Source organism: Aricia agestis, chromosome 3 (genome assembly GCF_905147365.1).
Source record: "Aricia agestis chromosome 3, ilAriAges1.1, whole genome shotgun sequence".
NCBI classification, from domain to species: domain Eukaryota; kingdom Metazoa; phylum Arthropoda; class Insecta; order Lepidoptera; family Lycaenidae; genus Aricia; species Aricia agestis.
The window spans coordinates 18044242-18058225 of NC_056408.1; the positions used below are offsets into that span (position 1 = coordinate 18044242).

Genomic DNA, 13984 nt, shown 5'->3' on the forward strand with positions numbered 1-13984 from the left:
CGTCTTATTACAATATACGTTATTAATGTTAAAATAAAAATTAAAAGTGTTCGAGTTCCAAGAATGGTCTCTGAATTGGCTCAAGATGGTAGAATTTTATTCAAAATATACAATTATTAAATCGCCAAAGCGCGAAGGCCTATAATTAAAACTAGGCCTTTCAATCCGTTGTGGATGATTTATACAGTATTTTTCAGAGCGAAGTAACCACTCCTCAAATACTGTAGTGCCTGGGGACAAGATTTTTGAATGTCCGTTTGGTTGCCCAAGCGCATACGGCATTCTCGCATCATAGTCGGCCTAGTCCAGAGGAAGGAACTAGTCAATACGTCTGGGACCAACTATGTGCGGGTTTCCTCACGATGTTTTCCTTCACCGTACGAGCGTCCGTATTATGTACTTGAGATCAGAAAATGTCTCATAGGTACACGCCTCCACCCGGGCTCGAACCTGCACCCTCTAGGAGTGCGAACCGCCTATAATTAAACTTAGCATAAATAGGTGTGTAGCCTGCACCTGTGCCTGCAACTTTGTGCTCGTTTATCGTCTAGGAAGTGTATTAATATCTTATATCCTTTTCCGGGACTCGAATTATCTTCATACCAAATTTAATTTAAATTAGTTTGAGCATAAATAATTAAACAGACAGGCCGCTACACTTGGGCCGCTATAAAAAGTCAGTACTCAAGATACATCTCGGTCTCAAGACGCGGTTCGGCTTTATGATTGGTCCAAATTTTGACAGACAACCAATCACAGAGCCTGAACCGTGTCTTGAGACCGAGATGCATCTTGAGTACTGACTATTTATAGACTTTTATGCAATATAATATCATTAGTATGGATTAGCTATACCTACTTATCTTTTCAAAACTATTCTACCAATAAAACATTATTTTATTTCCTAAAATTATGTTAAGGGGGCGACTAACCCTAAAGTGTCGATTTTATAATTCATTTTTATACTTGAAAAAAAGCCCCGAATTGTTTCGTTTTCTAAAATTAGATATTACATTATATTTCCGAGAATTCGATCTGAGCAAAAACACGATATCTTAAAATTTTCTCGATAGAAAAAAATCACAAAGATGAATCCGCGTCGTTCTTTTTCACCTGGCATATGAAAGACGGGCGTGAGTGTGAAGAGAGAAGGTCGATGTTTGATTTTTGGGGTTAGTCGCCCTGTTAACTGGGTTTTTAATGTTTAATATTGGTAGAATACAGCGTTGCTAAAAGTTTTTTGAATGTTTATCTTTTTATTTGCGCTAAAATGACGTTTATTGTGACAATAGATAGGTAAAGTAGCCAAAGTAAATCCACCCCTCTACATGCCTCTACATCCCACAGATCTCACACCCATCTTCATTACGCAACTGTTTTTCTCAGCACGCTGCACGTACGTTCTGGCTTTCCCCGAAAAGCGGGACTGAGCCTGTCCCGCGCGGGACATTTAATTTTGATGAAAAAATCGGGACGACCCGCCAAAATCAGGACGTCTGGCAACGCTGGTAGAATATTAACCATTGGTGATTACTGATTAGACATTCGTTATCGCTGACAAGTGTAGGCAAATGCTGCAACTTCCGGAAACGTGTTTTTTTTGTGTTCCCTCCAAAAGTCCGCCGAAACTCGAAAGTTTTAGTAAGGTGGCCCATTCACTATCCTGCATTGCAATCCGCCGTGCCGTCCGCCGGCTTATGCTGGATTGTGATATCCTGCATAAGCCGGCAGACGGCAAGGCCGTGAATGGGCCCTTTTAGGCGTCTACTATCTTCACTGAATTGACCGACTTGACTCCTTGAATGTTTTAGTAGTTTTAACTTTTACTTGACTTTGACTTGACTTTAGAGTTTAGACTTGACGATAATAATTGTGAGAAGATGATGAAAATTATTGTATACGTGGGAGAGCCATGCTTCGGCACGAATGGGCCGGAGAAATACCACGTTCTTACAGAAAACCGGCGTTTCGCCGAGTGAGTGAGTTTACCGGAGGCCCAATCCCTTACCCTATTCCCTTCCCTACCATCCCCTATTCCCTTCCCTACCCTCCCCTATTACCCTATACCCTCTTAAAAGGCCGGCAACGCTCTTGTAGCTCTACTGATGCTGCGAGTGTCCATGGGCGACGGAAGTTGCTTTCCATCAGGTGACCCGCTTGCTCGTTTGCCCCCTTATGTCATAAAAAAAAGAAGAATAATATTCTTCTTACATTATTTTTTGTTCTTCTTCTTCTTCTTCTTTTTTATGGCGGCCTCAGTGAGTTGCCAATGTCAGAGTGATTTTGGGTAAACTTTGCTCTATATTGCAGGTCTGGTGAAGAAACAAGGTACAGTGTCTATTAATATCTTAAATTCTGTTGAATATATCTAAAGCAAACACAAACATATAGAGGTTAGTAAAACAACACAATTTTATATTGTTAGAATGAATATATTATGTACAAAGAATATCAATAAAAGAGGTATTTACATAACATAAAATTGATTTAAAAATTATTTTTTGTTACAAATGTTTTTAATATGACTTTGACATTTAGAATGAAAAAAAAGAAAGTAATTTCTTAATGTCAAAGTCATATTAAAAACAACCTCTTCTATAATTAAAATTGTAGAAATAATAAAGAAAAGTATTAATAAATCGATTTTAATTTACTCATAAATTGAATAAAAAGTGGTTTTATCATGAATATAACACGTAAGATTTGCCATTTACATTATCAAAACAGCCGCAAGAATGTTTACAGGAAATTTAGATTGTCGGCTGCAAACTGCGAAGCCTCCTCATCACAGCCTCAAGTGCACGAGAAATTTGACTTCGAAGACCTTAAAGTTGTAGAGCGTACTGAGCGGAGAAAAGCACAAATCCCACCGTTCATGAAAGATGTGTTCGTTTCAATATTCAACCGTGAACTGTTGGCCTTTCCCGAAATCTTAAACAAAGATGAATCTAGTGATGTCGACAGAAGAGTTTCGTCCCTAGAAAAGGTCTTCAATGATCAAACAAAAACTAGGGACGATAGGAAGGAGGCCTTAAAAAAGATAGGCATGTATAGCGCCCCAGTAGCTTTAACAAAAGGTGGTTATGCAATGAACAACACAGAAAGTTTGAGATATCTCGATGTTATATCGTCTGATGTACAGTTGGGTGTAGAATTAAGCAACCACTGGGTGGGGTTGAATGTAATAAAGTTGGGACTAAAACCGGAGAACTACAACCAAATTGTGGATGAGCTCGTCACAGGGGACGCAACAGTGTCAGTGTGTGTTAAAGAAAAAGTTTCAGAGCGAATATTGCAGGCTGACTTCAAAACTACTGCTGAAGTTGACATGAGAGGTAAGTCTTCTTATTTATAAAAATGGATTTTCAAATGTCTTAGTCGCGCTAAAACTCGAAAACGGCTGAATGGATTAGGCTGATTTTAGTCTTAAAATATTCGTAGAAGTCTAGGGAAGATTTTAAAGTAACACGAAGTTCACCGTGATGGCTAGTAATTCATAAATCAAAATAATATTTTAAATCAATTATTTTAAAGAAGAAGGAATAGGGTCTTTCTGGGATCTTTTCTTTGAGTAAAATGGCAAGAATAAAAAAAAATGTCAGCAATGCAAATAGATTGGAAAAATTTTGTCTCCAATGTTTTTGACTAAACAATTTTCTTTTAATTAAGAAACTTATTGTAAGTAAACATAAGACTATAATTGTTACTTTTATAATATCAAACACATATTTTCAGGAATTTGGCACATAACTGGCGAGAAGATATGTCATATTAAATCAGATTTTCAAGTAGTTCTGTGCTTAGTGGAAGGCATCCAGTATAGAGCATTTTTGGTCCATCGAGGAGCAAAGGGAGTCAACTTTGCAAACAATTTTATTACTTTCGACAAGACACCAGGTAAAAAATTTATTTAAATTCGAAAGGTATGTTATATTGAACTATTTTTTTTTTTTTTTGTTATTTACATACTGAAGATAATTAGAAATACAGAATATAAGTTATATTATAGTAAATGATAACTTTCAGCGAACAAACTTTGAATGCTGCAACAGACTGTCAGCAACTAATAAACTATCTTTTAAATTAATTAAGAATTGACATAGTTTTAAACTACGAATAATAAAAACTAAGGAAAAGTAACTCTGTCAAAAAACATGTTTTTATTTTTTTTTAAATAAGGGGGCAAACGAGAAAGCGGGTCACTTGATGGAAAGCAACTTCCGTCGCCCATGGACACTCGCAGCATCAGAAGAGCTGCAGGTGCCTTGCTGGCCTTTTAAAGGGAATAGGAATAAGGGAGGGTAGGGAAGGGAAAAGGGTAGGGGTTGGGCCTCTGGTAAACTCACTCACTCAACGAAACACAGCACAAGCGCTGTTTCAGGCTGGTTTTCTGTGAGCCCATGGTATTTCTCTGGTCGAGCCGGCCCATTCATGCCGAAGAATGGCTCTCCCACGTGTTCTACAATACTTGTCAAAAATTTGTACCTATAAGTACACATTTCAATGCATTTGCAATATTTAGGTGGCCTTGAGCGGTATCAGACCAGGCTGACTTTACATGACAGTTTGAAAGAAACCAAATTTAAAACGGTAATAGTATGGGAGTTATGTTTCCTTAGTTCTTATTATTCGTAGGTTTTAAAGCATTTAACCTTCAAGCGGGCGCGCGCTATTTTGTAACGGCAGTGGTCGCGCGTAACCTAAAAGACGTCGTAGGTGAATTTGGGAAACAAAACACTTTTCACTAAATATTATTTATTATTTCATTAATTTAATTATTAGTCTTTTTAAAAGTAAACAGTTAACCCTGAAAATTAAATGTGATTTTAGTAAAAACTTAATTATAAAATCCAGTGATCCAAAGAAGCTTATCTTGTGTGAACAGCGGCAGAAAAAGTGATCGGAATTTTCTTATCCTAGTTCCAATTTTTCTTCATCTAGCAATAACACTCGGTGTTATCGATCAACGACGACTTAGTTTATAAATAAACATAGAATTTGCCTCAATTATATGAAAACCACATATAAAATTATAAGAGAGGCGCGCGGAGTCTTTTCGACGCCGGCGCCGAGACCAAAACAATTGAGGTCCTTGCTACAAAGGAGGTGCGGAGAGTAAGTGTAAGCTATTTATTTTGGAGATAGATAAATTATGAAAAGCTACTGAGAGAATGATACAGATTCAACGAGAAATGTCGATACTATCAACGTAAATGTATTAAGGGGAGTCGATTCGACGCCGCGCGACCGCTTGAAGGTTAAGAAAAAAAACATCATCATTTAAGGCTAAATATAATTATGTTTACAGCTACTCCACTGGATGAAGTCTCAGAAAGCGATCTCTCTAAAGCTTTTGGAGTTTCACGCCTCCACGTAGCAGCTTTGTGCAGAAACAGCCTTCTCAATGCCACAAAGTCCTGCATCAAATATGTCCGGCCCAGGTTCCTATCAGGTAATTTCTAAATAAACTTATTATATTGGTCTGTCTCTCTCTTAGCTTTAAGTTTGAACCACTGAACATACTATACTGTACTCGGCGAATCATGGCGATAGCGGTCATTGACTTCCTGTCAAAAACTTATCATTTTCTATACAAAGCCGTGATTGACAACATCTGACACTTCATTGTCAATCGCGGTTTATATATAGAAAATGATTATTATATTGGTCTGTCTCTCTCTTAGCTCTTTAAGTTTGAACCACTGAACATACTATACTGTACTCGGCGAAACATGGCGGTAGCGGTCATTGACTTCCTGTCAACAACTTGTCATTTTCTATACAAAGCCGCGATTGACAACATCTGACACTTCTTTGTTAATCGCGGTTTATATATAGGAAATGACAACTTTTTTACAGGGAGTCAATGACCGCTACCGCCATGTTTCCCCGAGTACAGTATATTGATTTCAAAATCGCAACTATACTTTTAATTATTATTTTATGGTTTTGAAACACTCTCCTGTAAAATTTGTTTTTTGCGGATTCGTAAGTTTACCGTAAAGGTGACGAAATTACGAAGTCTAAATTTGATTTTGATTGATCTTATGAAAACTGAAAGACTCAATGTTAGTGATGATACCTTTGTTTTATTATTTTGTTACTTTTCAGGCCAGGCCTTATCAAGTCTGACATCAATACAGGCTGTTCTTGGAGACTCAATGATAATGTCATACGCCAGCGAGAGCGCCGAGTATTTCACTGCGGGTCTTCTCGACGGATATGTGGACCCTGATGCTGAAGTGGAAATGGCTATGTGCAGGTAGTTTTAATTTTTTTAATCATTTGTATGGCAGTATATTATACATGGACTAGAACAGCAAAAGATAGATACACCTGGAATATGTTGGAGGAGGCCTATGCCATGCTGCAAACAGATAATAATAAATAGAAATTAGTTAAAGGATATAAAAATAAATTAGAAATAAGGATCATTTAGAGTTAAGCATCAAAATTATTATGTAAGTTTTATGGGGGGGGGGGGGGGGGGGTTTATTTTCGATACGGAATTTATTGATTTGATCGCCGCGCTCAAAGCTTAAGGCAGCGTTTCCACTGACGCAGAGCGGAGAAGAGCTTAGCGGTGCCCGAATTGACCAATCGTGCTATTCCAGCGGGTAGACAGCGAAGATTTCGAGCATGGCGATTGGTCAATTCGGCACCGCTAATGCTGGATTTACACGGGTTACAAGCTGCACGATTTACGCCGCACTCCGAAAATCGACCGTCTAAATGGCAATTCGACTATGCCGCATCGCGGTTTATAATATATAGAAAATGATTATTATATTGGTCTGTCTCTCTCTTAGCTCTTTAAGTTTGAACCACTGAACATACTATACTGTACTCGGCGAAACATGGCAGTAGCGGTCATTGACTTCCTGTCAACAACTTGTCATTTTCTATACAAAGCCGCGATTGACAACATCTGACACTTCATTGTTAATCGTGGTTTATATATAGGAAACTAGATGTCCCACGCGGCTTCGCCCGCGTAAATTAGGAATTTTACAGAAAACGTACATTTTCCCATAAAAAATATTTCCCCCGTTTTTCCCGAATTTTCCTGAGTTTCTTCAGTCGTATTAGTCTTAGCGTGACAATATAATATAACCTGTAGTCTTACTCGATAAATGATCTATCTAACACTGAGATAAGTTTTTAAATAGGACCTGTAGTTCCTGAGATTGACGCGTTCAAGCAAACATACTCTTCAAGTTTATAATATTAGGTAGGTATAGATTTTTTTTAATTATCGCTTGACAAACTCGAGTCTCGATCTAAAAGACTATGAAATGGTATAATATGGTAGTGATGATGATGATGATGAATGTAATTTGCATAGTAGCATATGCTTTCTGTTCTTAAAACAACGCCGAAACTCCCAAACTTGTATATATAAAGAATCAGGAGTTCTCTCAGCACCTACCGAACCACGGTATACCAGGTATATCTCGGTGCAAAATCTAACTTGTTGGTAGCATATGCTTAGAATACTTCTCACGAAACCGAAGTCACCACATGTTTCCCTATACGTTTTGAGGAGTTCCCTCGATTACTTATGGATCCTTCATCAGATGACCACTTTTGTGAATATAATACCAAATTGGGATGATACCCTATATACGAAAAGAAAAATTTAGAAAATCGGTTAACAAACGGCGGAGTAATCGTTGAATATAAGAAAACAAACATAACACCTCCCCCATTTTGAAAGTCGGTTAAAATTGTAGCCTATGTATTCTGATGTATAAGCTATATTATTGTAAAGTTTCATTAAAATCCGTTCAGTAGTTTTTGCGTGAAAGAGTAACAAACATCCATACATCCACACATCCATACATCCACATATCCATACATCCAAACAAATTTTCGCCTTTATAATATTAGTAGGATGACAAGTTTTGTCAACAATGTTATAGGATATAAAAATAAATTAGATTTTTTTTTTAAAGGCTCTTTTATTTCTTGCAATCTGCCTGGTTCAGGGCATTTAGCTAGAGGTTATGTAATTTTAATTTATCTTGAATGAATCTAGCCCTTTGACTAATTCAATATTTATATTCTCTATATTAGATCTTATTCTATTAAAAGTTGTCTGATTTTGCATTAGATGGTTTGCTAGTGGGTTTGGGTGATTTTCAATGCGCTTGGCGTAAGATTTTAGTCTTTCTGAGATCTCCTGCTGAACTAGAGGCATGTTGAGGTCGCTGTGTAGTGGTTTGTTGGTTATATACCAAGGTGCGTCTGTTATCATACGAAGAACTTTTGATTGAAAACGTTGGAGGATTTCAATATTAGATTTGGCTGCAGTTCCCCATAGCTCAACGCCATATGACCATATTGGCTTTAGAATACTTTTGTAAAGCAAGAGTTTGTTTTCTAGCGATACTTGGGATTTTCGGGACATAAGCCAGTATAAGTTTCTTAGTTGTATGCCGAGTGCCAATCTCTTGGTAAAGATATGCTTCTTCCAAGTAAGCCGTTTGTCCAGGTATAAGCCCAAGTAGCGTACTTCGTCACTTTGTGGGATTTCAATGTCATTGAGTTTGACCGGAGGACATGTACCACGTCTGAGGGTGAACGTCACATGAGTTGATTTGTTTTCATTTGCCTTGATACGCCAGTCACGTAGCCATAGTGATATGTCGTTGAGACTACTTTGCAGTATAGCGGATGCTTGCTCTGGGTTTTCGTGAATTGCCAGGATTGCAGTGTCATCAGCAAATGTGCCCACTATTACATTTTCATTTACTGGGAGGTCGTACGTAGAGATTAGGTATAGGACGGGCCCCAAGACGCTGCCCTGTGGAACACCTGCCTCTATATCGTATAACTCGGACCTTTCATTTCCACATTCTACATAGAAGTGCCGATGTATTAAGTATGATTTTATTAATTTATAATAGTTTAGAGGAAGGGTCTTCCGTATTTGGTATAACAAGCCTTCGTGCCATACCCTATCAAAGGCTTGAGATATATCCAAGAAGGCTGCAGAGCAGTACTTTTTATATTCAAAAGCGGTATTTATGCCATTTACAATCCTGTGTACTTGTTCTGTAGTTCCGTGGGCTTCTCTAAATCCAAATTGGTGTAGTGGTATTATTTGTGAGTGCTCTATTTCAGATAGTAGCCTTTTTAATAGCAGAATTTCTAGAACCTTAGATGGTATTGGTAGCAGGCTAATAGGACGGTAGGATGTCACATTTTCTGGTTCCTTTCCAGGTTTAAGAATTAGAATTATTTCGGCTGTTTTCCACTGCTCTGGGATGAACTCAAGTCTCAAGATAGCGTTAAACAGTTGTGTGAGAAAAGTTATGCCAACCTTAGGAAGCTCTTTCATAACTTTTGCTGTTATAAGGTCATATCCTGGGGCTTTGTTTAGTTTGAGCTTGCGTATAGCTTGGCGAACTTCACTTTTAGAGAAAGGCTGAAGTGGATCTGTATGATGGTTTGTCTGCGACTGTGTCTCCATAACTTCTTTCTTTTTTGATGAGCCAAGATCAGCATTAGGTGTGAAAATGCGAGATAGGTGTTCAGCAAATAATCTTGCTTTTTCAGCGTCAGTTTTTGCCCATTCCCCGTTTTCTTTACGCAATGGTGATTGGAATGTTATTGGTTTTTTTAAGGCTTTAATGGCTTTCCAGAGAGAATAATCTGTGGCTGGAGTGGCGTCTAGTTTTTTTAAGTAATTTTCAATTTTTTCGTCTCTGATTGTTTTTAATACGTGCTTTAATTTCTTTACCAATTGATTGTAGGTACTTTTGTGAACCGGGTGTCTAGATTGCCGCCACGTTTTTCTAGCGTGCCTCTTTTCTTGTATTAGGTCTTTTATTATTTGGGGATAGGTAGGTATGTATTCAGCTTTTGTCGTCGTTGGAGTTGCTGCCCAAGCTGCCGTTTGGACGCATTTATTAAAGTTTTCGATAGCAATTGATATGTCGCTTTCGGTTTTAAGCGGTATTTGAGTATCCATATTATCATTTATGTATTTTCTGAATTGGTTCCAATCAGTCTTTTTTGTGTGCTATTTGCAGGAAGTTGCTACTTTGATGGGGTCGTTTGACAATTCAGCTATGATTGCTGTGTGGTCGGATGATAGGTCGAAGCAGGAATTACAAGTTATAGCCGAAGCTGGGAGACCTTTAGTTACAAAGTAGTCTACTAAGTCTGGTTTCATTTTGGTATTTGTAGGCCAGTATGTTGGAGTACCAGTAGAGTACACATTGAGTTTAAGTTGGTGGACAGTCTTACACAGTTCACAGGCCTTTTGGGTTGACAGTTCTGGAACCCCAATCGGTATGCTTGGAGTTATAATAAATAGCACCACCCGGGGGATACGTGTAGGGTGGGCCTTGGAAAAGGTGGTAATTTCTACGGACGTCGACGACATCATCCCCCTCATCATCAAATTAGAAATAAGGATCATTTAGAGTTAAGCATCAAAATTATTATGTAAGTTTTATGGGGGGGGGGGGGGGGGCTTATTTTCGTTACGGAATAATTTGATCGCTGCGCTCAAAGCTTAAGGCAGCGTTTCCACTGACGCAGAGCGGAGAGGAGATTAGCGGTGCCCGAATTGACCAATCGTGCTATTCCAGCGGAATGACAGCGAAGATTTCGAGCATGGCGATTGGTCAATTCGGCACCGCTAATTTATTTATTTATTTTCGACTATGCCGCATGCGGCTAAAGCCGCAAGCCCCAAAGTAGTGCGGCAAATGGCCGCATGCGGCTGGTGACTAAAATCGACCGTGCAAACGCTCAGTCGCAAGCGATCGCTTGCTGCAAATACATAGTTTGTCGGCACTGTAGCGAGCGCAGACCTCGGGCGGCACAGGCGATTTTAGTAGAATGTGTAAATGGTGTGGCGATTCGGCTTGGACAGGCGATACGATTCGGCCTTAATATAATTGATCTCTGTACATACATTAAAAAATTGTAACCACCTTTATCAAACCAAGTATTTTACTATCAAACGCACTACTGCAGCTACAGGTCTTTTGTAGGAATTTCATAGCGAAGCACGCTCAGGAGCTCATAGTGAAGATCCTGGCGATCCCCGGCGTGGAGCAGCAGGAGGAGTGCAGCAGGCTGTCGGAGGAGCTGCGGAACCTCGCTCTACTCGGCGAGAACGATGACCATGTCAATATGTTTATTGGTAAGTATTTGTGAAGTAATAATTAAAATGAGGAATAATAAAAATCGGCCAAGTGCGAGTCGGACTCGCGCATGAAGGATTCCTGGATACTATTATAGAGCGAAAGTAGGGAAAAAAATGTGATTTTTTGTATGGGAGCCCCCCCTTAATTATTAGTTTTATTTTAATTAAATATTAAAGTACACTGTATATTATAATTATTGACAATTTTGTGAAAATGTCAATATTTTTCCATTATAGATTACGAGCCAAAAATTGTAGTGTTGCCATTATAGATTACAAGCCAAAAAGGCCAAAATAATGACGTTTGTTATATGGGAGCCCCCCTTAAATATTAACTTTATTTTGTTTTTAGTATTTGTTGTTATAGTGGCGCCAGAAATGCAGTCTGTAAAAATTTCAGAAGTCTAGCTATAGCGGTTCTTGAGAGACAGCCTGGAGACAGACAGACAGACGGATAGACATCGAAGTCTCAGTAAAAGGGTCCCGTTTTTACCCTTTGGGTACGGAAACATTTCTGTAGCAGTGTTGTGCAATTTTCGCAATGGGTAAAATACATTAAACTTGCGTCAGGATTCGTAAGATGGAGACAAAACAGACCGACGCGCGACGCGTCGTAGGACAGCAAGTAATATTTTTTTATGGAATAACAAAAAATATGTGCCTATAACTTCCTTGCCCACGTTCTGGAATGGAATGGAGAGACGTTGAGTTCGGAAAGAGGACATTAGAATAGTTTTTATCGTGGAAAACGTACGGTTCCCGTTACAAGAACAATTTTGCGTGCAGCATAGAGTTTACTGTTTTGGTAAAATGTTTGTGCTTTGTCTGCTTTTTAGTTCTCAGTGGCTTAAACCACGCCGGCAAAATGTTAGCTGAAGAAGTGAAACAGATCAGAAACCCGCTATTCCATCCAGGGTTCATACTGAAGAAGATGGTGGCCAACAGGCATCAGGTATGTTTTATTTCGCGCCAAAAAGAAAAAAATACGCTTTTATCTTATCTATCGCCCCACTCATAAAAACTGATTAAAGTTCCAAAATACTACCCAGTAAATTGGCCAGTGCCTATGACGTCATGTAAGTATAGGATGCTATATTGCACTGGTATTATACCACCATGTAGTACTGGTTGAGACAAGTGTTTATTGTAATGAATTTATTTTGATGTATTCGCAACGACATCTAAACAAAGTCATATACATTATACGTCAATGTACTTGCACCGATTCATGATGTCATGAGCACGGCCCAGTAATCAGTATACTGGGTTAAATTTTGGAACTTACCCCGTATGAAGTATGCGTCTCGTCCCACTACACTCTGTCATGTATCTCAAACTGTCAACTATCAAACCCTCCCAGGAGAACGACAACCCGAAGTTGACCCTCCACCTGTCAGAGCACCTGCACCCGACGCTGCTGCGGCACGCGGAGGGGCTGGAGTACGCCGTGCTGCGCATGCGGTACGCCGTCGAGACCGTCATGGCGCGAAACGGCGCTGAGGTCGAGGGCGCCGCCACGTGAGTCACAGCTATATAATATCCCTATATGAATAGGGTTACACCAGGGGTTCCCAAACTGATTTTGTCCACTGCCCACTTTGAGAACAAAATATGTTTTAGCGCCCCCATTATTTCACCTACTTTCTTTTCCTAATTTAAATTAAGGGGCTTTTGCCACCAGTTGGTAATATTAGCCTCTACAAAACACCACCATCTTTTTTCTGAGTCCCACACCTTTAAACCTTCAGCGCCCATAAAGAAGCGTGGGGGCCCACTTTGGGAAGCGCTGGGTTACACGGTCAGTCTGGCATCATTTCAGTCCATTAGTCTGATCCAGACTGACTAAAAAATTATCGTGTAACCGTGTGATTGACGGACGGATCCTATTTTTTTTTTGTTATGTTCTTTCCGGCCATCATTCTGGCATCAGTCTGAGACTGATGGACTGAACTGATGCCAGACTGACTGTCTAGCCCTAGTCTATAATCTCCATGTTTCGGTACCCATAATCCTGCATCGCTCTATCTAAATCTAAGTGCGTTTGTACACATACGACAGCTAAAATCGATCGCGTAGGCTTCTTCCTGACCGAGCATACTACCTCGCTCGGTCGGAAGATCTTCCTTTGCGGCCACCACGCATATTCCCACATCCACACTCCTGGATCATCTCTCTTGTCAATCAGGTGATCAGTCTTTTTATTTTTCTCTTTTGGCCGAAAGTTTTCTAAAGAGTGTAATTAATAATTATCTTTTACTATTTCAGGGAATTACTCCGGCTAGCTGAGGCTGGTTCGGAAATTTTAGCCATGGCTGCTTCCCTGGCTAGAGCTTCACGGTAAGTGTTTATATCATTTTTGACCTATTATTTGGAGGTTTGTGGTCACTTCTTGGACGTTTCTTCCCAATGGGCTATGGCGCCCAACTGCGCTGACCAAGAAATTTGAATCAGCGGTCTAAAAATGTATGGTAATGAGCTACAACAACATATTTTTTTCATAACATTTACCAGTCTGCATCAATGATTATAGTGTGTTTGAATTAAATAAAAACAAGTAAAAAAACATAACTTTGCAGGTCCTACTGTATAGGTGTAAGAAACGGTGAAATCGAGATGAAGTTAGCGAGCTGTTTCGTCGATCAAGCCAAAGAGAGAGTGAGGAAACTTATTAAAGAAATAGACGATGGGGAATTCTTAAACTTGGACCGCTATAGGACGAGTTTTGGCAAGAAGATGCTGGAGTCCAAGACAGAGCTCATAGAGAAACCGACGGTTAGAGTGTTTTGGTAAATAAATGTTATATAAGTACTGTTACAATTA

At 39.2% G+C, this 13984-nt stretch overlaps 1 protein-coding gene across 1 annotated transcript; it reads left to right on the forward strand.

The window, feature by feature from the left end:
* Nucleotides 1–2614: 2614 nt before the first annotated feature.
* Nucleotides 2615–13984, forward strand: LOC121740235 (complex I assembly factor ACAD9, mitochondrial). Its single transcript, XM_042132875.1, has 9 exons — nt 2615–3335; nt 3736–3897; nt 5309–5452; nt 6112–6262; nt 11010–11161; nt 12001–12116; nt 12525–12682; nt 13430–13501; nt 13741–13984. Exons 1-9 carry the CDS (start codon nt 2684–2686, stop codon nt 13952–13954), a joined length of 1821 nt encoding a protein of 606 aa, XP_041988809.1. The 5' UTR covers nt 2615–2683; the 3' UTR covers nt 13955–13984.